The sequence below is a fragment of the Polypterus senegalus genome, chromosome 8, assembly GCF_016835505.1.
Source record: "Polypterus senegalus isolate Bchr_013 chromosome 8, ASM1683550v1, whole genome shotgun sequence".
In the NCBI taxonomy this organism is placed as follows: Eukaryota; Metazoa; Chordata; class Cladistia; order Polypteriformes; family Polypteridae; genus Polypterus; species Polypterus senegalus.
In genome coordinates, this window is record NC_053161.1 from 4,972,920 (window position 1) to 4,997,725 (window position 24,806).

General features: G+C 36.4%; 1 protein-coding gene across 1 annotated transcript in view; it reads right to left on the reverse strand.

Annotated features, from left to right (window-relative positions):
• ppp2r5b (protein phosphatase 2, regulatory subunit B', beta) overlaps positions 1-24,806 on the reverse strand; it is a 255,808-nt gene that overhangs the window by 9,190 nt on the left and 221,812 nt on the right. The window contains exon 12 of the mRNA XM_039760627.1: positions 1,947-2,048. Within this exon, the coding sequence (XP_039616561.1) occupies positions 1,947-2,048 (102 nt within the window). The remainder of the gene's footprint in view (positions 1-1,946; positions 2,049-24,806) is intronic.

Genomic DNA, 24,806 nt, shown 5'->3' on the forward strand with positions numbered 1-24,806 from the left:
GTACACAATAACGTACAGTGAACTTTATAAACATCACATACAGCAAGAAGCCAAATAAAGCATTACAAACATTACATAGAGTCTTTCAAAATTTAGACAATAAATTACTTCATGCTAACTTTTGCAATTTTAGTGTGTATACAGTATGTATAGTCACAAACTCATGCCTGGGGGACAATTTCAGGGTTTGATGACTTGTAATTCTACCCGGAACCATATCTTATAATGCTTCTATATTCCTTTCCTCTGCACTTGTCCTTCTGGGGCTCCTGGACCTGCCCCTTCCACCTCACCAGCTGTTCTGTCAGTGAAATGACAGATAAACCTTTAAGCAAAACCCAGCAGATGTGCGTAGAAAAAAAAACTAAACAAAAAAAAAAAAAAGACATAAAGCAAAATGAAACCAAAACCCAATACCAGAAACAATAATTGTGGTCAAAAGCACAAGAGGGTCAAAACTGAAAGTACACGTGGGGAAACAGCACAAAGATTTACTTTGAATACTTCAGAGATCTTATATCTGCAGACCAGATAAGGATTTGCACTTATAGCTGTCCTTTAATCCCTTCTTGCTGATTATGAATAGGTCCTGACCTCAGAGGCCATGTCCACAGCAACATTGGAAACAGACCTAACAATGGAAATAAACACTGGTGGCCTTTGAGGGCTCAAGCTCATACCAAATCATAACTGGCATCACCACCTTCTTTCCAGTCTAACGTTAGACTCGCGTCTGTGAAAACATTTCTCACGTTAGATGTTAAATTGTTATATATATATATATATATATATATATATATATATATATATATATATATTTATATACATGAGAAGAAGTTAATGCCTTCTCTTCTTCTACCTCTGCGGAACAGAAGACTGACAGCCACTCCATCACAGTCCGCTGTCCATCTGCCAGGACCCGCCCCTTCCTGCCACATGAGCAAAAACCAGCCAATGTGTTGCCAGTTCAGTCTTGAACTGAACTTGTCTGAGAAAATGCCTCCATAATTATTGAGTGTTTTTTTTGTTTTATAAAACCTTATGCAGGATCACCAAGTTGGTGCTCCAACACTTTATTGTTGTTTTTCATATATATATATATATATATATATAATAATTTAAATTAAAAAAAGAATATTAATAATGACTTAAGCATACAAATATATAAGTACATATGAAAAAATACAAGGTCCTATGTAAATGGAATGTCCCAAACCTACCAACATTATTTAAACTAAGATTTGAGAGCATATAACAAATACTGCATTTGCTAGTCAACTCTCCATTACTCACATTTGTGAGGATATGTCTCAGTCCATTGCTATTATTGAACTAATATTATCAGTACACATTTTCTCCTTTCTCCAATACTGGAAGCACAACTTGAGTGGGTGATTTAACTCTTGCAAGCACCAGAGTTTTTTCTTTGTGTCTTCCTGTGATGTGTAAAAACTGGAGGCAGCTTACAAGCTACTCTGTTAGCAGGTCTGTTTGAGTTTGCAAAATGATCAGGTCTGAATTTTACTTGTTAGCATAATTTATACTGTTGTCTAATGCTTAGATTTATAGTCACATCATTATGTGTTTCGCAAATGAGGGATGGAATCAATGAACACAATTTAAAGGAAACAGAATGTATAGCTTTACTTTAGTTTATGTTGTATTAATTGCAGTTTTCTGATATTAATCGTCTGTGTGGCAAACATAATTTTGCACTTGTGCTTATTATACAAGTGAAAAAATAATAAAAATAAAAACACAATCATCTAGGCAATAATGTTAAAAAAGTATAATTTACTCATGACCTTACTTTGGTTGCATGATAAGTACTATAATAATGCATGATTACATCGATGGTTGTATTGTATTGTATATATACACAGGAATCAGGGATATCTAAAAGTTTGTTAGCCATGACTTATTGGAAAACCTCCTCTGCTACTCACTTCTGCTTCTCTACTTTATAAGATGCAGTAAGATCGTCAAATAACTTGCTGTTCATTTCCATGAAGGTCTTCAGGACGTTATAGATCAGAGAGACAATAGTCCTGAAAAAAGAAATATATAACACAACATTAGCAACGTTTTGACAAGAACAGGTCATTTAGGCCAATGAGATTATCCATTCTGTTCATCCAAAATAACTTCAAGTTGAGATTTAAGGGTCCCACCACATTACTTGGTAACTTATGTATTCATGTGTACGGTTCTTGGTGTGAAAAAAAAACCTTCCAACATTTGTGCAAAATCTGACCTTAACAGGTTTCCAGCCATGTCTCAATGTTCTTGTTGCGAAATTTATTTCAAAGTAACAACTGGGATCTATTGCATTAATTCCTTTCCCAATTTTAAACAATTCAACAATGTCTCTTTCTAATTTCCATTTGTTTAAACTGAAATGGTTCAACTCTTTCAATCTCTCCTAATAGCTCATACATATTACTCCCAGAATCAGCCTAGATGCTCTTCTCTAAGCTTCTTCTAGCACTTTCTCTAGCATCTTTTTTTGTAATATCAAGACCAAAACTTTACACAGTACCCGAGATGGGGCATCACTAGTGCATTATAAAAGCATTACCTCCTTTGACTTGCACTTCACACACCATGCTATATCTTACATTCTGTTCATTTTTTTGGTCACTTCTGTAGGTTGTCTTGATGTAGACAGTAATCAGTCCACTATGACTCCCCAGTCCTTTTCATAAGGTGCACTTTTATGTCTCGAAGCACCCATTATGTATTCAAATACATTTTTGCTTCCTACATGTACATTTACTTACATTAAATTTCATCTGCCACAAATCTGTCCAAGCCCCTATGCTATACAAATCCCTCTGTAACAATTCAGCTGATTCTGTTTTATCTTTCATTCCACCTAGTTTGATATCAGCTGCAAACTTGACCAGCTCATTGATTATATTCCTGTCCAAATTGTTTATGTATATTAAGAAGATCAGTGAAAACAGCACTGATTCCTGAGAGACACCACTTTAACATCACTTATATCTGAAAAAGGTCTCCTAACCATAACCCTTTGTTTCATGTGTTTGAACCAGTGTTGTACCCATCTACAGACTATGCCCAGTATTCCCACTTCTTTTAGCTCGATTATTAAAAATACCTGAAAAGGAACTAAAGCAACACATTTGCTTATTCTGTTGTTGTCATCAGAAGAATGTTTATAACCAAAAAAAATGGTGAGTGGTCTCCCCTAGGCTTTCTCATATACTCAGATATGGGGATGGATATTTGAGGAGTAAACCGCAAGACAATGATTATATTTTTATAAACTGCTCGCTTTTATACTTCACTGTCTTTGAAGGCAACTTGCAGTGTGGCTCCTACAGCTGTTATGCCTCACACTCGCACTTCTTCTTTGGATCACTTCACTAAAGCCAAACTGACCAATCAAACCAATGCTATGCTGACCAATCAGATTGCTAATAGGGACTGAACACATACATAGACCTTAGCATTTATTATAGAGTAGACTGTCATCTTACCCTACTTATATTTTTACTCACCATTTTCATTTTGGTTTTATTAATAGGTGCCCCATTTGAAATGAAAGTCAACAACAACATCGCCATAGCAACTGAGCCGGATCTACCAATCTACTAATGAAGCTTAAGCTTCAGGGCACCTAATCCCTAAGGGGCCCCAGAAGCACCTTTAGTCATCATTGCCTAAACATTTTGGGTGTCTACAGCCTGAGAAAGGGTTTTTAAAAAATAATACTAACAGTATTGTGTGATTCAATAATAGTTAAAATAAAAACTGAAAGGTTATTAAAGTATCAAAAAAAAAATTTGCAGTGATTAGAACAATCTAGACAAGAACAGGCCATTCAGCCTAACAAAGCTTGCCAGTCCTATCCCCTTATTTCTTGGTACAATCTTACTGAAGAAGATACCCAGACCTTGTTGCTGGTTGTGAAGGGGCCCCCATAACATTTTACGCTTCAGGGCTCCAAAAATGTACGTCTGCCACTATGTAACCATTAGAAACAACCTAAAATTGCTCCATCATTCTAAAATAAAACTGCTGGTCTTAAAGCTACTACTGAAATTATTCACATTAAGCTCCAAAAGAAGTTTATTGTCAACAGTCTTTAATGTCTTTTGGCCTGACAGACAATATTTATTCAAGTTAAGGTTTACTGTCATATTCATGTGGCACACGATTGCATGTTGCAAGTTGGTTGACCAAACAAGAAGGAATTTCGTTGTACTCTATACTACTTCTACTACTACAAAGTGATTCTTTCTTGCATGTCTTTTAAGGACTAGTAATCTAATGCAAACAATATATAGTGATTAAAGCATACACCGTCTCTTATGCAAGGCTCTTAACTTGAAAATTACCCCAGGGGTGTTGTACAATGGCTGACCCTGCACTCTGTCCCTCAAAGGTCATGCGAAAAAGGCAATTTCCACTTGGAGATTAATACAGTGTACCAAATACCAAATATTGTAGGGCACATCAGTGCACAGAGGAAATCTCAGTCATACTGGAAAATCAAATACATACTGGCAATTATACATATTGTATAATTAGCCGTCACCCGCGGCTCCGCCCGTGTAGTAGTGAAACAGAACAGTGAGGAGGACCCAACCAGCTCTCTACTCCTGATGTCACGCTTCCCCCTCCCCTTGGCCCGCAGCCTCTGTCGCGGATTAGCATGAATTTATCACTCCTGCAAGCAAACTATGATTCTTAGCGCGATGAGAGAAGTCGCAATATCAACCGGAATGTTCAAGTACATTATAGAAAAAAACCCAATCTAAATCTGTGAAGTAGTTCTCTTGTTCGCTAGCTAAGCGGAGGTAAGGAATGCCCCGTGGCTGGTGCATGAGTAAGGAGGGCCACCTCCCTCACTCCGGCCTGCTGCATGTCTCTCAGATTTGCGCAATTAAATTGATACTGCAAGTGAACTTTGATACTTAGTGCAATGAGAGAAGTCGCAAAATCAATCGGAATGTTCAAGCAAATTATAGAAAAAACCCGATCTAAATCTGTTAAGTAGTTCTCTCGTAAAAAGTGGACAGACAGACATATATTGGATTTTATATATAAAGAGAGATTATCCACATGGAATTTAATTAATGAATTATGTAACACATGTATGTTTTGTCAAGAGTCCAGAATACTCCATACAGACTCAATAAAAACATGTAAACTTTTCAGAGAGACTGGTCAGAGGAGCTGTAAGGCTAAAGCAGTAACTAGTGTGCCATTTTTATACTTGGTCTTCTGTTTTTATTGTACTGATGCTGAACTATTACATTGGATTCATTTTGCCTACTTATGTTCCTCACATTATTTTCCTGTAATTAGATTTTCTTGTATCAGTCTCACAGGAGCTTATATTCAAATCATAGCCTGGTGACTGCCTGTGTGGAGCTAACAGGTTTTTCTTTCGGTGTTCTGGTTTTACTTCTTACAATACAATACAATACAGTTTATTTTTGTATAGCCCAAAATCACACAGGAAGTGCCGCAATGGGCTTTAACAGGCCCTGCCTTTTGACAGCCCCCCAGCCTTGACTCTCTGAGAAGACAAGGAAAAACTCCCAATAAAAACCTTGTAGGGAAAAATGGAAGAAACCTCGGGAAAGGCAGTTCAAAGAGAGACCCCTTTCCAGGTAGGTTGGGCGTGCAGTAGGTGTCAAAAGTAGGGGGTCAATACAATACAATATACAATATACTCTAAAGGTGGTGTGTTAACTCTAAAGGTTAAAATAACTGCAATTTCACAGTTAACCAATGTTTAGATGTGTGCAACAATATGATGCACAGCACCCCATCTAGGGCTGTTCTGAACTATACGGCGAATACTTCCACAATCCCTGTAATGCTGATTTGGATTTAGGAGATTTGAGAATAGACAGATACATGATTTTGAATCCCATTTCCTAGTATTGAATTACTCTGTGTTTTGTAATGCATCTTGTTACGGTGTGTCCTATGAAAGGAACAAAATATAAAAATAATACATTTGAACAAAGTGAAAAGATGTGTTTTTTTATTTTTTATATGAAGTAACTATGTACACCCAGAAGGGGAAAACACAATGGAAGCCTGTAGAAGTATAAAGCAATGTGTAATAAACAATATCCTTCTCACTCAGGGGGTCTGGTATACTGAGTGGACTGCTGTTATGTTTGATGCCTACTCCCTCTCACATCTGGTTCTTCTGACTCTGTAACTCCTGCTTCCAAGTATGCTTTGTAAACCTTGACATAACTATCTCATCAAAGAAGAGTTGAGCGCAGGCTTGCAAACACATTTTCTGACTTGGACCAAAAAATACTTCAATCTCCAGTGGCACCCCACAGGCTACTTCCTCATTAGATTTTCAACTTTCACTGTCCCCTGATAACACAGTTCACATAAAGATCAGAGCACATATTAACTTGGTGTCCATGACGTTATACTTTGCACGTTGCCAGATGGCCTAAGTTTAGTTTACTGTATTTTAATTTACTTTCAAATTGCATTACCACAGGCATACATGACCCTCAATAAATAGAGTAGGTGTCTTATGTGTGTGAAAAACTGAAAAAAAAATTGTGTCCACATGAATGATATGTTTATGTTTGCATGCATGTATTGCTTGTATTTTGCATTTTATTTTACTGTATATGTGTTATTTTTCTAAATATGAATATCATTCTACACTTGGAGGAAGAGGAGGCTGGGAGCATGCGCTGATTATAGCACATTGCCGCACCCACCACATGATGAACCACCTAGCACAATGGAAAATTAACTTCATATAAGAATAAATCAAATTTAAAACTGAATAAGTCAACTCGACAGCTTGGTGTATGGTATCTTATTGTATCTTCCATACTTCACTGGAGTGCTCTTTCAATAGCACTAATGATTCTCAAGGATAACTCCAGGATAGGCTCCAGTGCTAGATAGGTTTTCTTTTTATTAGTATTCCTGCTGAACCCCATTCTAACAAAGGGATCCTTCTCAGGGGGATACATGGAATATTGCTTTGAGACAAGACATTCAGATTGGTCTGCATTTTTACAGGATTATATTAATAGTTGATGGTCAGATAAGAACCATATTGTATGACCTTGAAGAAACCACACAGGGCATCAGGCAAGTGTTCTGGTTGATGGTGAGACATCTTGCTTTAATAACTCAATTCTGTTCCTACAATGACTTCCATCCAATCAGCCCAATGCTAAGGTCCCAGGCACAACATAAAAACAAGAAAAACACAAACACCTATGGCCTAATTTGCTGCTCTAGCTAGCATGGCTTTCTACTCACTATCTGACACTATTCCATTCTTGTTATCCTCTTGAAACTCCTGCCCTCTTCAGCCACTCAACCTTTTTTATTCCCAGGGCTCCGTCTACTCATTGTTGTCCTGCTTCTGACATGCTGCTGTTCCAATGAGGGCAGGAGAGCACCAGCCAGCATCACAACGTGAATATAATGGGATGTTTGTTTAAAAGTGAGCTGGGCAATTAGTCAATGCTAACTTTCAATAAACACTAAGCACAAGTGTCCAAAGAAATGCACTATATAAAACTGCAACAATGCAACTTCACAGTATTTTTATAATAACTCCTGTATTTAGATTCAAACGCATTTTTTACATTAATTCAATAATTGTCCTGGTTTGGAAAATCTTCAACTTGTTAAACTGCAGACACCTGAGATTCATTTTTAAATTTTGCTCAAATGAGCCAGGATTAACTGAATTAGCAGAGCTCTTAAATGCAATTTAATTACAGAGTCACTTCACATTGAAATTATTTCTCTTTCATGCATTCTTTCTTTATTGCACCACCAATTTTTAACCTTAAGGCAGTTATTTCAATTAGTTTATAACCTGAGAACGGAAAATAAGTATGGATCAAGAGCTGTTTGCGATTAATGTATTGCTTGTTAAAGGAAAGCGGTGCAGAATCATTCATCATAAGGACAACCAGCCAATCAGATGTGTACAACGTCACGTGTCCTAAAAACGATGTACGCATTCAAACATAAATATGACTTGTCCAAAGGGCCAAAAGCGGAACTTCATAAGAAACAACATCAGAGATAAAGTCATATAAAGACATGTGTGAACATTTTATCTGGACATTTTATAAAGTAACTTATGAATAATATCGATCACTAAATCAAAAGATGCCCAAGACAACATCAACTCCTGACATTGCTAATTTTTCAGTCAACCTTTTTAAGGCTATATATATAGATCTTCCGACTTTGCCATCTATTGTATTATCTATTTCATCTTCTTCCTATTTGCCATTATTATATGTTAATAAATACCACATTGATTTTATAATTTCCAGAATTTGTCTTTAATCTTGAGTAATAGAAGAAAATATTAGGGCACATAGTGTGGGAAGATTGCTGCTTTCTTGATTGTAGGATTATCAAAGGTGAGAGGTTGATCCTCGATATGCCTGTAGTAAATGATTTGTGAGTGAACGCAGACAGAGGCCATTTATCTGTTCTCATCCTGTTAGATCTGAGTGCTGCATTTGACACCATTGATCATAATATTCTTAGAAATCGCCTTAGTCAATGGGTGGGCCTCTCTGGCAGTGTCTTAAATTGGTTTGAAACCTACCTGACAGGAAGAAAATTCTTTGTTAGTTGTGGTAATTACAACTCAAAGACACATGATATCCGATATGGTGTTCCACAAGGCTCTATCCTGGGTCCGCTGCTCTTCTCAATCTACATGCTTCCGTTAGGTCAGATTATCTCGGGGCACAACGTTAGGTACCACAGCTATGCTGATGACACACAGCTGTACTTATCAATAGCTCCTGATGACCCTGATTCTATTGATTCACTAACAGAATGTCTGACTAGTATCTCAGAATGGATGAATAGTAACTTTCTCAAGTTAAATAAAGAAAACTGAAATCTTAGTGATTAGCAATAATGGATACAATGAGGCTATTAGAAATAAACTGGATACATTAGGATTAAAAGTCAAGATGGAGGTAAAAAGCTTAGGGGTAATTGTTGACTGTAATCTGAATTTTAAATCGCATAATAATCAGATCACTAGGACATCATTTTTTCACTTAAGAAACATAGCTAAAGTTAGACCTCTTATATCACTGAAAGATGCTGAGAAATTAGTTCACGCATTTGTTTTCAGTCGACTAGATTACTGTAACGCACTCCTCTCAGGACTACCCAAAAAAGACATAAATCGTTTGCAACGAGTGCAGAATGCAGCTGCTAGAATCCTAACTAGGAAAAGAAAATCTGAACACATTTCTCCAGTTTTGATGTCACTACACTGGTTACCTGTGTCATTCAGGATTGACTTTAAAATTCTGCTTATGGTTTTTAAAGCCTTAAATAATCTCGCCCCATCTTATATATCGGAATGTCTGACACCTTATATTCTAAATCGTAACCTTAGATCCTCAAATGAGTGTCTCCTTAGAATTCCAAGAACAAAACTTAAAAGAAATGGTGAGGCGGCCTTCTGCTGTTATGCACCTAAAATCAGGAATAGCCTGCCAATAGGAATTCGCCAGGCTGATACAGTAGAGCACTTTAAAACACTGCTGAAAACACATTACTTTAACATGGCCTTTTTATAACTTCAATTTAACTTAATCCTGATACTCTGTATGTTCAATTTCCTCATAATAACTACTCATGGTGGCTCTAAAATCCGTACTGACTCCTACTCTCTTTTTCTGTTTCTTTTTCCTGCGCCACCACCACCTACTCAAAGCTTCATGATGCTCCAACAATGATGGATGGATTAAAGGCAGAAGTCTACGTGACATCATCATCATCAAGCCCTTCGTGAGAACCCTAAATCCAAAGAGGACTGTTTCATTTATGTTAGGTAGAATGCCCAGAGGGGACTGGGCAGTCTAATGGTCTGGAATCCCTACAGATTTTATTTTTTTCTCCAGCCGTCTGGAGTTTTTTTGTTTTTTCTGTCCCCCCTGGCCATTGGACCTTACTCTTATTCGATGTTAATTAATGTTCATTTATTTTGTTTTCTTATTGTGTCTTTTATTTTTCTATTCTTTATTATGTAAAGCACTTTGAGCTACTGTTTGTTTGAAAATGTGCTATATAAATAAATGTTGTTGTTGTTGTTGATATTTAGAACAAGTAAGGTAGAATTAAGACACTGTTGGTTAGAAAATGGCTCTATAACCAAAGTGATCAAGCTTTTGTGTGTTCGATGATGCCCGTATGTTTATAAGTTCTTGTGATATAGAATCCCCATGTGGTTTACTAAGAGTGCATCACTCTTACATGTAATTATGTGAAGGGGATCCTATGTAGATTACACTGGGGTGACTAGCATTGGAAACACCCAACACTTTGTCTGGATAGGATCTCTGTGTGTATATCTGTGTGTCTGTGAATCTTCAAGCGTGGGAGTAGATGAACGTAGTAAACGTACCTGGAAAGTCTCATTAATTCCACAATAATTAATTTCTCTTGATATAGCTTCATCCACATTGTTCTATCTGAAAGGGTAACCAGTTTATGACTTTGATTCATATTTAGTGCAGAAAACTGCATAAAGCCACTTAATGTTTATATCGGTTTCAAAGGATTTACATGTTTTTAATGAGGTGTATACAAAGGAGTTCCCACATTTTGTCAGACTAGATTTCAGTGAGGTTGTTGATTTTATACAACAGAAAATCTAGCAAAAGGTTATTTCGATAACACCTTTTTTTCTGATCAACCCATGTACTACAGAAGAGGTAATCTACCTGAAGTTAAACATCTTCAGGCCCGGCCAGTACTCAGATGGTAGACCAGTCAGAAAAAGTTTAGGTTACAGCTGGAAGAGGTGTTGGTGATGCCAGCAGGGGCCACTTCCCCTGTGGTCTGAATGTGGATCCCAATGCCTCAGTACCATGATGGCGACACTGTGCTGTAAAAACTGCACCGTTCTTCGGATGAGACGTAAAACCAAGGTCCTGACTCTCTGTGGTCATCCTTCGTAAAGAGTAATGTGTATCCGGATGTCCTGGCTGAATTACCCCCACGGCCTGGTTATTCTGACCCCCTAATCATTAATAATTGGTTAACTGACTTTCACCTCCTCACCACCTAACAGTTAATGTGTGGTAAGTATACTGGCACAAAAATGGTTGCTGTCAAATCATTCAGTTGGATGCTGCACATTGCTGGTGGATCAAGTGACTCCCCACTCAATATGCAAAGTGCTTTGAGTGACGAGAAAAGCATTATATAAAGAATTATTATTATTACTTGCTTTTGAACTTGTTGTATGAGATTATAGACTACCTTTTCATTTTGAATTTTGCCTTGTGATTTTTAGATGACTTATCCCAGCTATTGCTGCCTTTGGCGAGTCACTTACTTTTGATAATGTTGTTTTTAACTCTTGGTCTTGCCTTTTATTGCTGTTTAGCTGTAGTTTTCATCCACTCATAATTTACAACACATTCCAAGCAGCTAGGAATCCTTTCATGGGTGTTGTTTCAGACCCTGACTTTCAGCCAATGCTTTCTTTATGGTTAAGGAAGCTTTCAAGCAATGTGGTGAGTAGCAGAAGAGAAAACACTTTAACATAGAAAAAAATAGCATTTAACATGGCATATAATATGGAAGAAACATCTGTGAAAGCAGCACACCAGTTTCAACAAACAAGAGATATTTTTTATAACTGGAACAAAAGCATTTCCTCTCTGAGATTCAGGTTTTATGTCTCTAGTTGAATTCTGCTGGCTTGGCTGATAGAAAAGTCCAGAGGCAGGATGGGATGATGACTTCCAACAAGAATACACAATAGGTAGCAGCAATGGGGTCTAGCAGCTGTCTAATTTATCATCTTATTTGAATATAATTTATCACATTTGCCCTATAGGTTTTACAAATCCATATATGTTCATTTTCCTTAATGTAATAATAAATTCTGATCATTTCTAGGTTTGCAGTTATCATCTTGTTTTTTAATTTTTGTCTGGATGCTTACATAAGAGAAGGGCTTGTTATACAGTTCATATAGTTCAAATAGTTTTATATGTGTATGCAAATGCAAGCTAAACCAAAACAAAAAAATCACATATATGCTTACTTACCTAAATTTATACATATATCAAAGCGACTAACTCATTACTGGTTATATTTGCTGCCAACTGTAGATGGCATTTAGTGCAGTGGACAGCACCTCCCAGTTCAGAACATTTAGACCTGTGTGTGGAGTTTATAAGATCTGAAAATATTTATTCAGGAGCCCAGCTTCACAATCCCTTAGTAAAATCAACTGACATCACTTAAGTGGTGTGTGTGTGTGAGTGTACAACCTTGTTTGCTTGTGCTCTCTTTAGTGCAAAAGTACTCCATTTAGGGGATGTCCTTACCTTGAACCTGTTACTGAGAGGATAGGGCCTGGCTCACCACAACTCTAGTATGGATTATGTGAGTTTTAAGATGCAATAATTTATAAAGGAAAATTAAGTAGAGGAAAATGAAACAAATGGAGTGCAATATAATAAATCAAATTACAAATTTAAGAAACAAAGCAAATGGCAAAAGCCTAAAGCAAACTGAAGTACTGATAAATACCCTTCTCTTAGTCATGGTCATTCTTTTCTTCTGTACTAAAGATAAATTTAACGGATAATATCACAGATGAAATCCATTGGGAGACCCACCAATAGCATGTTATATTATCTCATTATCTGGAAAGTAAAGATAATCTTTCCAAGAGTGCATGTCAGAAACAGAAATGACATCATAGAAAAAGTCCAGCTGAGTGCGAGCCTTGGCCCACAGGTTGTCATGGTGCTGACTATACAGAAAAGGACATACAGCACATTAATCAAAAGCGACTGGAGCACAGGTTGAATAATCTGCATTCCAAGATTATATCGCAGAAAGCTGTACAAGTAATATAAATATAAAATGACACAATATAACCCCAGGACACATATCATAAGGCCAAACATCAAATAGCTATTGCTTTATTTAACACTATCTTTTTTAGATAAAGTACACAAATGAAGCGATGAAGAAAGCTGCCAGAGAAGTAAAAATTTTCTTTTAGGTTATGAGGACCCATAGTGATTGGGTGTGTACATGAATATGTCCTGCAATATGCTGGCAATCTGACAAGCGTTATTGTTTGTCTTGTGCTTGCTGTTACTTGGGTGCTAAAGTTTTAGAATATAGGTAAATGAATGGATTGTTAATACTCTAATAACTAAACTGTTCAAGAAATTAATCTAAATGCTCCTTAAATAAAAAGTAGTTTCTTCCAATTCTGTTAGACTAAAGACATGAATTCTTGCCGTTTTTTATCGCCAGTGTCGTTTAGAACAAGTAAAAGCATTATTTGTACCAGACAATTGTGTTGGTGCTTCCTCTTCCTCTAAAAGCCAGTTACAAGAATTTATTAATGATATTACTAGTTTCTATCCATCTCTCAGGTTTACTGTTGACATTTCCACCATAACTAGCATTTTTAGATATCAGTCATTCTATCAGGTTTAGATGGCTATTTTCTCTACAGCTCTTTCCATCCCTGGCATACTGAAAACCCCTACATGTTTCACAGTTCCTTAGGCTCCAGCACCTCTGCAGTAATAAGGTTGACTTCTGTAATGAAGCACTCAGAATGAAGAGTTTCTTCATTGATAGAGGATACACTTCTCATATTGTGAACAAGGACCCACCATCAAAGCAGGAGTTGATCTCGTAACATCCACTCTAAGAGGTACTTGAATAATGAAACTCACATCCCACTGGTCCTCCCATTCCACCCTAACATTCTGTCTCTCCTAAAGGTCATCGAACATAATTTCACCATTTTGCTAGACTGATTCTTCCACAGGAGCCTTTTTTCTCTTTTCTTTTTTCATTGACCGCCTAACCTGTGCAAATCTCATGTCCGCAGCTCCCTTCACAGAGAAGAGTCACCAACAATATCTTTGTAGGCTATCTGATCCCATTGGTATTAAACAATAGGCCTCTAACCACTTTTAAAATCTAATTTTCTGTGCTATTTTTAGGGAGTGTCCAAACATCTATATAGGTGAAACAAGGGGATGGCTAGCAGACCATTTCAGAGAGCAGTTTTGAGCCATTAAAATTAAAGACCTTATAAAACCTACCGTAGAACACTTCACATCTCTACATTATAGCCATGCTGATCTTTCTATGTTTTTTCAAAGGGCTTCAAAGAAACTTTTCAAAGAAAAACAGGAGATGCTAAGTTCATTATGAACCTGGGATCACATATCTCTCTCTAGGTCTTAACCGACTAACCTTTTTATATTTGTTCCTTCATTTCTCTAATAGCAGCTTTCTCACATGTGCTCTTTGTTCCTTCCTTCCCCTCCTATACAGTGGTGCTTGAAAGTTTGTGAACCCTTTAGAATGTTTTACATTTCTGCATATATATGACCTAAAACATCATCAGATTTTCACTCAAGTCCTAAAAGTAGATAAAGAGAAAACAGTTAAAGAAATGAGACAAAAATATTATACTTGGTCATTTATTTATTAAGGAAAATTATCAAATATTACATATTTGTGAGTGGAAAAAGTATGTGAACCTCTGCTTTCAGTATCTGGTGTGACCCCCCTTTGCAGCAATAACTGCAACTAAACGTTTTCGGTAACTTTTGATCATTCCTGCACACCGGCTTGGAGGAATTTTAGCCCATTCCTCTGTACAGAACAGCTTCAATTCTGGGATGTTGGTGGGTTTCCTCACATGAACTGCTCGCTTCAGGTCCTTCCACAACATTTCGATTGGATTAAGGTCAGGACTTTGACTTGGCCATTCCAAAACATTAACTTTATTCTTCTTTAACCATTCTTTGGTAGAACGACTTGTGCGCTTAGGGTTGTTGTCTTGCTGCATGACCCACCTTCTCTTGAGATTCAGTTTATGGACAGATGTCCTGATATTTTCCTTTAGAATTCTCTGATATAATTCAGAATTCATTGTTCCATCAATGAAGGCAAGCCGTCCTGGCCCAGATGCAGCAAAACAGGCCCAAACCATGATACTACCACCACCATGTTTCACAGATGGGATAAGGTTCTTATGCTGGAATGCAATGTTTTCCTTTCTCCAAACATAACATTTAAACCAAAAAGATCCATTTTGGTCTCATCAGTCCACAAAACATTCTTCCAATAGCCTTCTGGTTTGTTCACGTGATCTTTAGCAAACTGCAGACGAGCAGCAATGTTTTTTTTGGAGAGCAGTGGCTTTCTCCTTGCAACCCTGCCATACACACCATTGTTGTTCTCCTGATGGTGTACTCATGAACATGAACATTAGCCAATGTGAGAGAGGCCTTCAGTTGCTTAGAAGTTACCTTGGGGTCCTTTGTGACCTCGCCGACTATTACACACCTTGCTCTTGGAGTGATCTTTGTTGGTTGACCACTCCTGGGGAGGGTAACAATGGTCTTGAATTTCCTCCATTTGTACACAATCTGTCTGACTGTGGATTGGTGGAGTCCAAACTCTTTAGAGATGGTTTTGTAACCTTTTCCAGCCTGATGAGCATCAACAACTGTTTTTCTGAGGTCCTCAGAAATCTCCTTTGTTCGTGCCATGATACATTTCCACAAACATGTGTTGTGAAGAGCAGACTTTGATTGATCCCTGTTCTTTAAATAACACAGGGTGCCCACTCACACCTGATTGTCATCCCATTGACTGAAAACACCTTACTCTAATTTCACCTTCAAACTAACTGCTAATTAATCCTAGAGGTTCACATACTTTTGCCACAAATAATAACAAATATGTAATATTCGATCATTTTCCTCAATAAATAAATGACCAAGTATAATATTTTTGTCTCATTTGTTTAACTGGTTTATCTTTATCTACTTTTAGGACTTGAGTGAAAATCTGATGATGTTTTAGGTCATATTTATGCAAAAATATAGAAAATTCTAAAGGGTTCACAAACTTTCAAGCACAACTGTATATGTTATCTGCTCTTTCTTTTACAGCTGCTCAACTAATGAAGGGTATTTAGCTGAAACATTGTGTCTTTTACCTTTTTTACTATTCAGCATTGAACTTTTTTTCCTTTGCAGATGCATGCTGATGCAGCCCCTACGCTAGCTCCAAGTAAAAACTTCCTGCTGAAGTAATGAGAAATGTATTGTATAAAGAATGCCATTATTTTAAGATGTTATCTTCAAAAGTTAAATTAATTAAAATAGTTGGAAACTCTAAGATTTATGACTCTGGTTAATTAGAATCCTTGATTGAAAAACATTTTTCATCAATTACAGTATATTTGCTAGTTATGCCCACCTAAAGTGATTGGCCACCAAATTTCTTTTGATTCTCTATATACAGGAAATTACTACATGCTTCATATTAAACCTGTAGATATATATGTCTTCTGGTTAATTAAAAAATAATGTATATGTGGCATTTCTTTTCCATAACTCCTAATGAAGAGAAATGTATCATATACATTTGATGAATCTTTCCAAAATGTAGATATAATCTTCAGCAAGGATTTAACCTTCAGTCATCACATTTTGGAAACCTGCTTTATCCAGCTTTGAAAAATTGCACATTTAAGGAAGTTTCTTAATGTGCAGAAATCTTCAAAAGCCAGTTCAGTCATTTGTCTCAATCAGAAATGACTATTGTAATGCTTAATGGTTAACTCAAAACATGGCGGTAAGGATCATAAGTAGAATTAAGAAGTATGACCATATAATTCCAGTTCTAAAATTACTTCACTCGCTTCCAGTTTAGTTTGTTATTTAATTCTTCTCAAATGTAAAGATGTAAATGGTTTGAGAAAATTGTTTGAGAAAGTTTATTCCTGATCAAATAAATTCACTTACATTACCTTGTGAGCACAACGGTTATGCAATATACAGTTATGTGAAAAACTATTTGCCCCCTTCCTGATTTCTTATTCTTTTGCATGTTTGTCGCACAAAATGTTTCTGATCATCAAAAACATTTAACAATTAGTCAAATATAACACAAGTAAACACAAAATGCAATTTTTGAAATGATGGCTTTTATTATTTAGGGAGGAAAAAAAATCCAAACCTACATGGCCCTGTGTGAAAAAGTAATTGCCCCCTGAACCTAATAACTGGTTGGGCCACCCTTAGCAGCAATAACTGCAATCAAGCGTTTGCGATAACTTGCAATGAGTCTTTTACAGCACTCTGGAGGAATTTTGGCCCACTCATCTTTGCAGAATTGTTGTAATTCAGCTTTATTTGAGGGTTTTCTAGCATGAACCGCCTTTTTAAGGTCATGCCATAGCATCTCAATTGGATTCAGGTCAGGACTTTGACTAGGCCACTCCAAAGTCTTCATTTTGTTTTTCTTCAGCCATTCAGAGGTGGATTTGCTGGTGTGTTTTGGGTCATTGTCCTGTTGCAGCACCCAAGATCGCTTCACCTTGAGTTGACGAACAGATGGCCGGACATTCTCCTTCAGGATTTTTTGGTAGACAGTAGAATTCATGGTTCCATCCATCACAGCAAGCCTTCCAGGTCCTGAAGCAGCAAAACAACCCACTACCACCACCATATTTTACTGTTGGTATGATGTTCTTTTTCTGAAATGCTGTGTTCCTTTTACGCCAGATGTAACGGGACATTTGCCTTCCAAAAAGTTCAACTTTTGTCTCATCAGTCCACAAGGTATTTTCTCAAAAGTCTTGGCAATCATTGAGATGTTTCTTATCAAAATTGAGACGAGCCCTAATGTTCTTTTTTCTTAACAGTGGTTTGCGTCTTGGAAATCTGCCATGCAGGCCGTTTGCCCAGTCTCTTTCTTATGGTGGAGTCGTGAACACTGACCTTAATTGAGGCAAGTGAGGCCTGCAGTTCTTTAGACGTTGTCCTGGGGTCTTTTGTGACCTCTCGGATAAGTCGTCTCTGTGCTCTTGGGGTAATTTTGGTCGGCCGGCCACTCCTGGGAAGGTTCACCACTGTTCCATGTTTTTGCCATTTGTGGATAATGGCTCTCACTGTGGTTTGCTGGAGTCCCAAAGCTTTAGAAATGGCTTTATAACCTTTACCAGACTGATAGATCTCAATTACTTCTGTTCTCATTTGTTCCTGAATTTCTTTGGATCTTGGCATGATGTCTAGCTTTTGAGGTGCTTTTGGTCTACATCTCTGTGTCAGGCAGCTCCTATTTAAGTGATTTCTTGATTGAAACAGGTGTGGCAGTAATCAGGACTGGGGGTGGCTACGGAAATTGAACTCAGGTGTGATACACCACAGTTAGGTTATTTTTAACAAGGGGGCAATTACTTTTTCACACAGGGCCATGTAGGTTTGGATTTTTTTTTCACCCTAAATAATAAAAACCATCATTTAAAAACTGCATTTTGTGTTTACTTGTGTTATATTTGACTAATGGTTAAATGTGTTTGATGATCAGAAACATTTTGTGTGACAAACATGCAAAAGAATAAGAAATCAGGAAGGGGGCAAATTGTTTTCACACCACTGTATTCACCAAAAACTCTGCATTTTATATGCATTACAGGACATGCTTAAAAATGCACAGCAAGAATTAAAGTGGCATGTTTATGTAAACTATTCAGTCACAAACAAGCCCTTTTTAACAGTGCATTGCAAATTTGATTTAAAATTGCTACAAATCACCGCTCTTTTATTGGCTTCAGAATCGGAAATCAGAGCTGCTTGCCTCATTACATTCTGAACTAATAGCCAAATTTGGATTTGAATTTTTTTTTTTACATCACTGTTTTCCATCCATCTTTTTATTTATGTTCAAATCTGAATAATCCACCAGAGTCTAATCCTACAACATCAGGTGCAACTCACAAATCAAACTCAGATGCACCACTGGGCTTTCACCTTCCACCCCGTTTGGTCATGATTGTGTCCTCTTCCCCTTCCTCCTCAGCGGCTCCCTTTAGAATCCACCCTTGCTTCCCACCCTCTCTTTAGGGTATTCTGTTTGCCTTGATGCAGTCTAAATGCACCAATTTTTCCTTGGGACCTTTCTCTTCATATGCCATCAACATTTGGCACTGTGTGGAAAAGTTACTTGTACCCTCTGGAACAGGGCACCCTCTCACTCTTGTATTTCATAGCAATACTCTCTCAATAGGTGGTTGACCCTGTGTATTTCCTTCTTGGCACTGTACTGGAATCAGTGTGCTGGGGGATTTCTTTAATAGCTCAAGCTCATTTTAATCTCCCTTCTTCTACCTACAACTCCACTCAGTGCTCAGAACATGTGGGATTTCTCTAATAGCCTCCCAACATAAACCAATCATTGTGCAATCTATTTTATTGTTTCTCTCCCAAGAGAGAACTTTTCACTTTGCAAAGCAATTTACAAACCTCTGACCTTGATTTCTCTCTCTGGTTCAGAGACTTTCTCCTGTCTCTTCACCCATCTCATGGAATAATATTTTTCTAATGTTGAATTTTGCTCTAGAAATCCCAACTATTAACCCATCCAGTTCAGAATTCTACATATACTTTATCCTAATCTCAGTAAGAGCTACCTGATGGGCTCACTGCTGATCCTCTTTGTCATTTATGCCCCCTTGGTTTACCTGGCACTTCTCTTCACATATACTGGCACTGCCCTCCAGTCTTTTCCGTTTGAATGTACGTTTGTCATCAACTATCTTTTAAAATATTCCTCTGCTGTCTCAAATCTTTCTTTTTTAGACCTGTCTATGCCTCTGCTCAAACCTCTAGATTGTAAGTTATTTTCTCTGAGAAGCCAAATTCATTCTTGGCTCCTGCTGGAAGGCACGTGAGCACATCACTGTAGACAACAGGCAGTCCTCCTTCTTCACTTTAGCACATCTTGAAATGTTTGCAGCCCAGAATAATAGGGTCTTCACCAATACAACTGAAACTTGGACTACTGCTGCTCCATTGTGTACATTCTGATTTGCTGTAATGCCTTGACTTTGTTTATCTGTCAACTATTGTTTTTTCCCCTTATTTTTACATTTGTGGCTTAGTTATGATTCTTTAACTCCCCTCTTCTCTTTTCTGGTAACTGGATTCTCCCAGAACATTTTACCCCTTACCGGCTGGGTAGCAGAGTTAGAGATTGAGGTCTTTTCTAATGTACAGTTGTTTATTGTTTATCTTTATTTAATAAAAAGTCAATCACAAAAAAAAAACCCTAAAAACTCAAATGAAAAAATTCTCAAAAAACACAAAAATAATACAAGACACTGAAGAAAAAAAGAAAATGTGCACCGCTAATCAAAAGCCTTTAGTCATCTTCAAAATCCTAGATAAGAAAATGTTCGAAGTTTAATGAGTTGAACTCAGAGTTGAAAACTGAGCTCATCTCCATATCCTATTCCAGTAATCCCCACAGTTCATGTTAAACAACACACTTTGCATATTTTCACATTTTGTTCTTGCTATGCTGCCTTCAAACCAGTTATACTTTGCATAGCATAATAGCAGGTTAATTTTTCAGTGTGTTTTTACTGTTACATTTTTTATAGTGGATGTAATTCCTCCTGGAAGTGCCATCTCCAAGGCTTTTGTCTGATTCAAAGACTTGAGCTCAGATTGGATGTGAGGGCTTTCTTCTTTAAATCAGGGCTATTTTTTATGATATATGGTCAGTGAGATTTGCTTTGCTGTGTTTCACAAATAGTTAAAGTGATAACCTCCAAACTGTGCACAAATAATATTTACAGTGGACTGGGATAAGCTGAAACACTGACCCACTTTAAAGTCAAATTTCCAAGGATTTTCCTGTAAGTGTTCCAGACATCACAGGAGGGATGTTATGCATTCCTACTGGGAAAACCTTTGGGATTGGGGGAATTGATTTGCTGACTAGTGTGCTACTGGAAAATATTGTGTACTGAAACACACAGACATGTGGACATACGCACACACACACAACAGAAGAAACATGGCTTTCTCTTACTTAACAGAACTTATTAGTGCAATTGTCCAGTATCAGCCATGTGCTGTTAATTCATTTATTGTGGTTGATTATGTATTGATGCTCATTTTTATTTTGATTCAGTGTCATTTTTCTATTTCTATAGTAATGATGTCATTCCATCACCAAATTGTGTATTTATCAACCTGTGGGCACCACCGGTTTGTGCGTTTATTTCTCTGGGTGCCACTTTCTTGGAGCTCTCAGTCGCTATGTTACTGCATAGCTGTTAGACATGTGGCACTTGTGTCATTGACCAGTGACATTTCTGGCTATGATAAAGTCATCAGCTTACAACAATGACAATTGGTCTGCATTTTCTGTAAAGAATAATTTTATCTGTTTGCTGGCTTAAAAAAGTCTGTCTGATAGAGTACTACTTGATTATCACATCCAGGGCCTATACTGTGATTTCAACATGCAGGCTTCTTTAAAATTTTAAGAAAAAATAAAATAAGTGTTGGAGGTAAAGACTTTAGTTATAAGGCACCGAAAATCTGGAACAATCTTACTACCAATGTTAGAGAAGTCCCATTAGGCTCATTGTGGCGAATGACTTATTGTTTAGTATAAAATACTCCTCTTAGAGATGCTGTTGATGGTGCTTCAAATTACTCAATTATACCTGCAGTTTAATTAATTATATTGATTGCTTTTGGTTTGTTATTACTAAGTCTTTGCCATTTTGTTCCACTTCCTGGTGTCTAAGGTGGCATTCTGTTGGCCTTCAAATGGAAATGTTATCACATATGACGGACCTGTTATCAAAAGTATATAAAAAATGAAATGATTGTTTGTCGACAGAATAATCCATTTCAGAATCTGGCTAATCTAGGACAATCAGAAATGGGTCTTAAAACCACCTTGTATATATGTATGTGAATACTGAAAATTGTATTTTTGTATATACTGTATTCCATGCTATTTCTCTGTTTATATTGAAATATTACATCTTACATTTATGTTGCTTTTCATATTTTAATTTTTTGTAATTAAAATATGGCTTTCGGCTCATAAATGCAATTGAGCCTAACAAGAATAAACAGTAATAAACTGAATTGCTGAAAATCTGCACTTTTACATGAGCTGTCTCTAGGTGGATTTATGACCTATCAGGAGCGAAGGACAAAATGATAGCTATCTCAGTATTTTTACACATTAAAAGAAAGTTAAAATCTGTTATTGTCCTACCAATGTACCAACTATCCAAAGAAGTTTTCTCAAGTGCAAAGTAAATGTGAGCCTTGAGCAAATGGATTTCAGACAGGAGTCAACCCTGAACAGGACGCCAGTCCAGTGCATGGCGCATAGATAAACACATTGATTTCTACATTGTAATTAATATAAAATGCTGATATGTTCAGGATCTGGGAGGCAACCAGGACATCAAAAGTAAAACATGCAAATACCAGGACAAGAGAGACCTGGTCAGGAGAAGAGTCATAGATAGATAGATAGATAGATAGATAGATAGATAGATAGATAGATAGATAGATATGAAAGGCCCTATATTACTATATTAGACAGATAGATAGATAGATAGATAGATAGATATAAAAAGGCCCTATATTACTATATTAGACAGATAGATAGATAGATAGATAGATAGATAGATAGATAGATAGATAGATAGATAGATAGATATAAAAGGCCCTATATTACTATAGATTAGACTATATTAGATAGATAGATAGATAGATAGATAGATAGATAGATAGATAGATAGATAATGAAAGGCCCTATATTACTATATTAGACAGATAGATAGATAGATAGATAGATAGATAGATAGATAGATAGATAGATAGATATAAAAAGGCCCTATATTACTATATTAGACAGATAGATAGATAGATAGATAGATAGATAGATAGATAGATAGATAGATAGATATAAAAAGGCCCTATATTACTATATTAGACAGATAGATAGATAGATAGATAGATAGATAGATAGATAGATAGATAGATAGAAAAGGCACTGTATCATAGTGGGGCTAAAATAGGTCTGCTCTTTGTCTCTGGGGAGTTCTAACTTCTCTACGTACTCACGTTTTAAAGCCAAGTATGTTTTTTTTCTGTATGTGTTTCTGTAAGTATGTGCCCTGTAATGGATATTTCCTCTCTTTTGGAGAACATGAGTTTGAATTAAACAGTTTTGTAAACAAAGAAATAGATGTTCAACATTTTCGAAGTGTGCTTTTTAAACATTTACTCTCTTATTAATTGTTATTCTTTATTTATCTGCAAATTCTTAATACAACACTAGCCTAAGATCATTGCAAAATTCAATACTTCCCTTTTTTATGATATCTTAAGCTTTTAAAATGCTAATCAGAGTTCCTGTTTACTTATTCTTAACACTAGACAACAATATACCATTGTGATTAGACACAGTGTAAAGATAATCATAATGCCTTATTGGAAGCAGTTCAAATGATAAGGAGTAATTTTAAATCCTCAGCTAACTGTTAAGTAGATTGGTATGTATGCATGTACTGCATCAATAAATATGAATCACTTTTTATATAATACTTATTGCAATTGAAAATGATATAAACAAAGCTTTTTCCAGAATCTAACCATTCTTGGAGAAAACATGCAACATATTACATGCCTGCAGTTACATGACCTGTTTAACTACTTATCATATAGTTTTAAGTAGTTTTTGATTTATATTATTACGTGCAATTTATTGTTTAGTAATTTTGATAGTTCATTTACTAAGGAAGGATAACATGGGGTTTGTTCCTGCCTTGTGCCCTGTGTTGGCTGGGATTGGCTCCAGCAGACCCCCGTGACCCTGTAGTTAGATTATAGCGGGTTGGATAATGGATGGATGGATGGATGGATAACTTAAAAATATTAACAACCTTTGAATTTTATTACTACAGCAAATTTGTCAAAAACATAACATCTTAATATTAGTAGCAAGAACATTTTGGAATTTCTTTAACAAAACATTACAATCTGATCAGTTAGCTTTAGGTCACTATGCCATGCCTTGCACCAACAACTGGAGTGAACAGTAACAGATAAAAGGGTATTTACATCCACTGCCAGACTACTTTGTCAAAAAAGACAGTTGCAGTGGTTACACAATCAGTATTACAATATTGCATGCAATTCGTAAATTATTAATACACCACACTGTTCCTGATTTCTTCAAAATGGCCATTGTTACACTTCTGCTAAAGAATCAGATTCAGTTTCAAACATTTCAAAGATTTACAGACCATGTTCAAATTATTAAACATTTCTTCTTAATGCTCCACAGAAATTTAATCTCAAATCCTACCTTACAAAACACAGCCTTTATTAGATATTTCAACTCTTATCCACATTACAGAAACAGCTTTAACTGGCCTTGTTAATAATATTTCTCTGGTGGCACAGATGATTTTAATGCTTTTAGACCTAAGGGCAGCTTTTCATACTACTGATTACTCACAGCATTCTTCTACAGTGATTTTAGAATTAGAATTAGATGTTGATCTTGTTTGATTAACTTCATATTTATTAAATCAGAAGAAAAATAGGACACCCACATTCATATTTGCACTTAGAAATGGCGTACCTAAAGGTGCTAGAACCAATTTTCTTATCTTTATTAATTTTATAATTCGGAAATGTAATACAGAAACACAATATTTCATTGAATTTCATTTGTTTATTTATAGAGCACTTTTCAAGGGATTATACAAAGTGCTTTACTGTGACAAAACAAAAATGCATAAAATAGAATAATAAAAGTAAAATAAAAATCATTACAATATTTCATATAATACTGAATCAACAAAAAAAATGAGCAAGCCATCATAGCTAAAAACAAACAAATAAATAAAAAACATAATAGAAAGATCT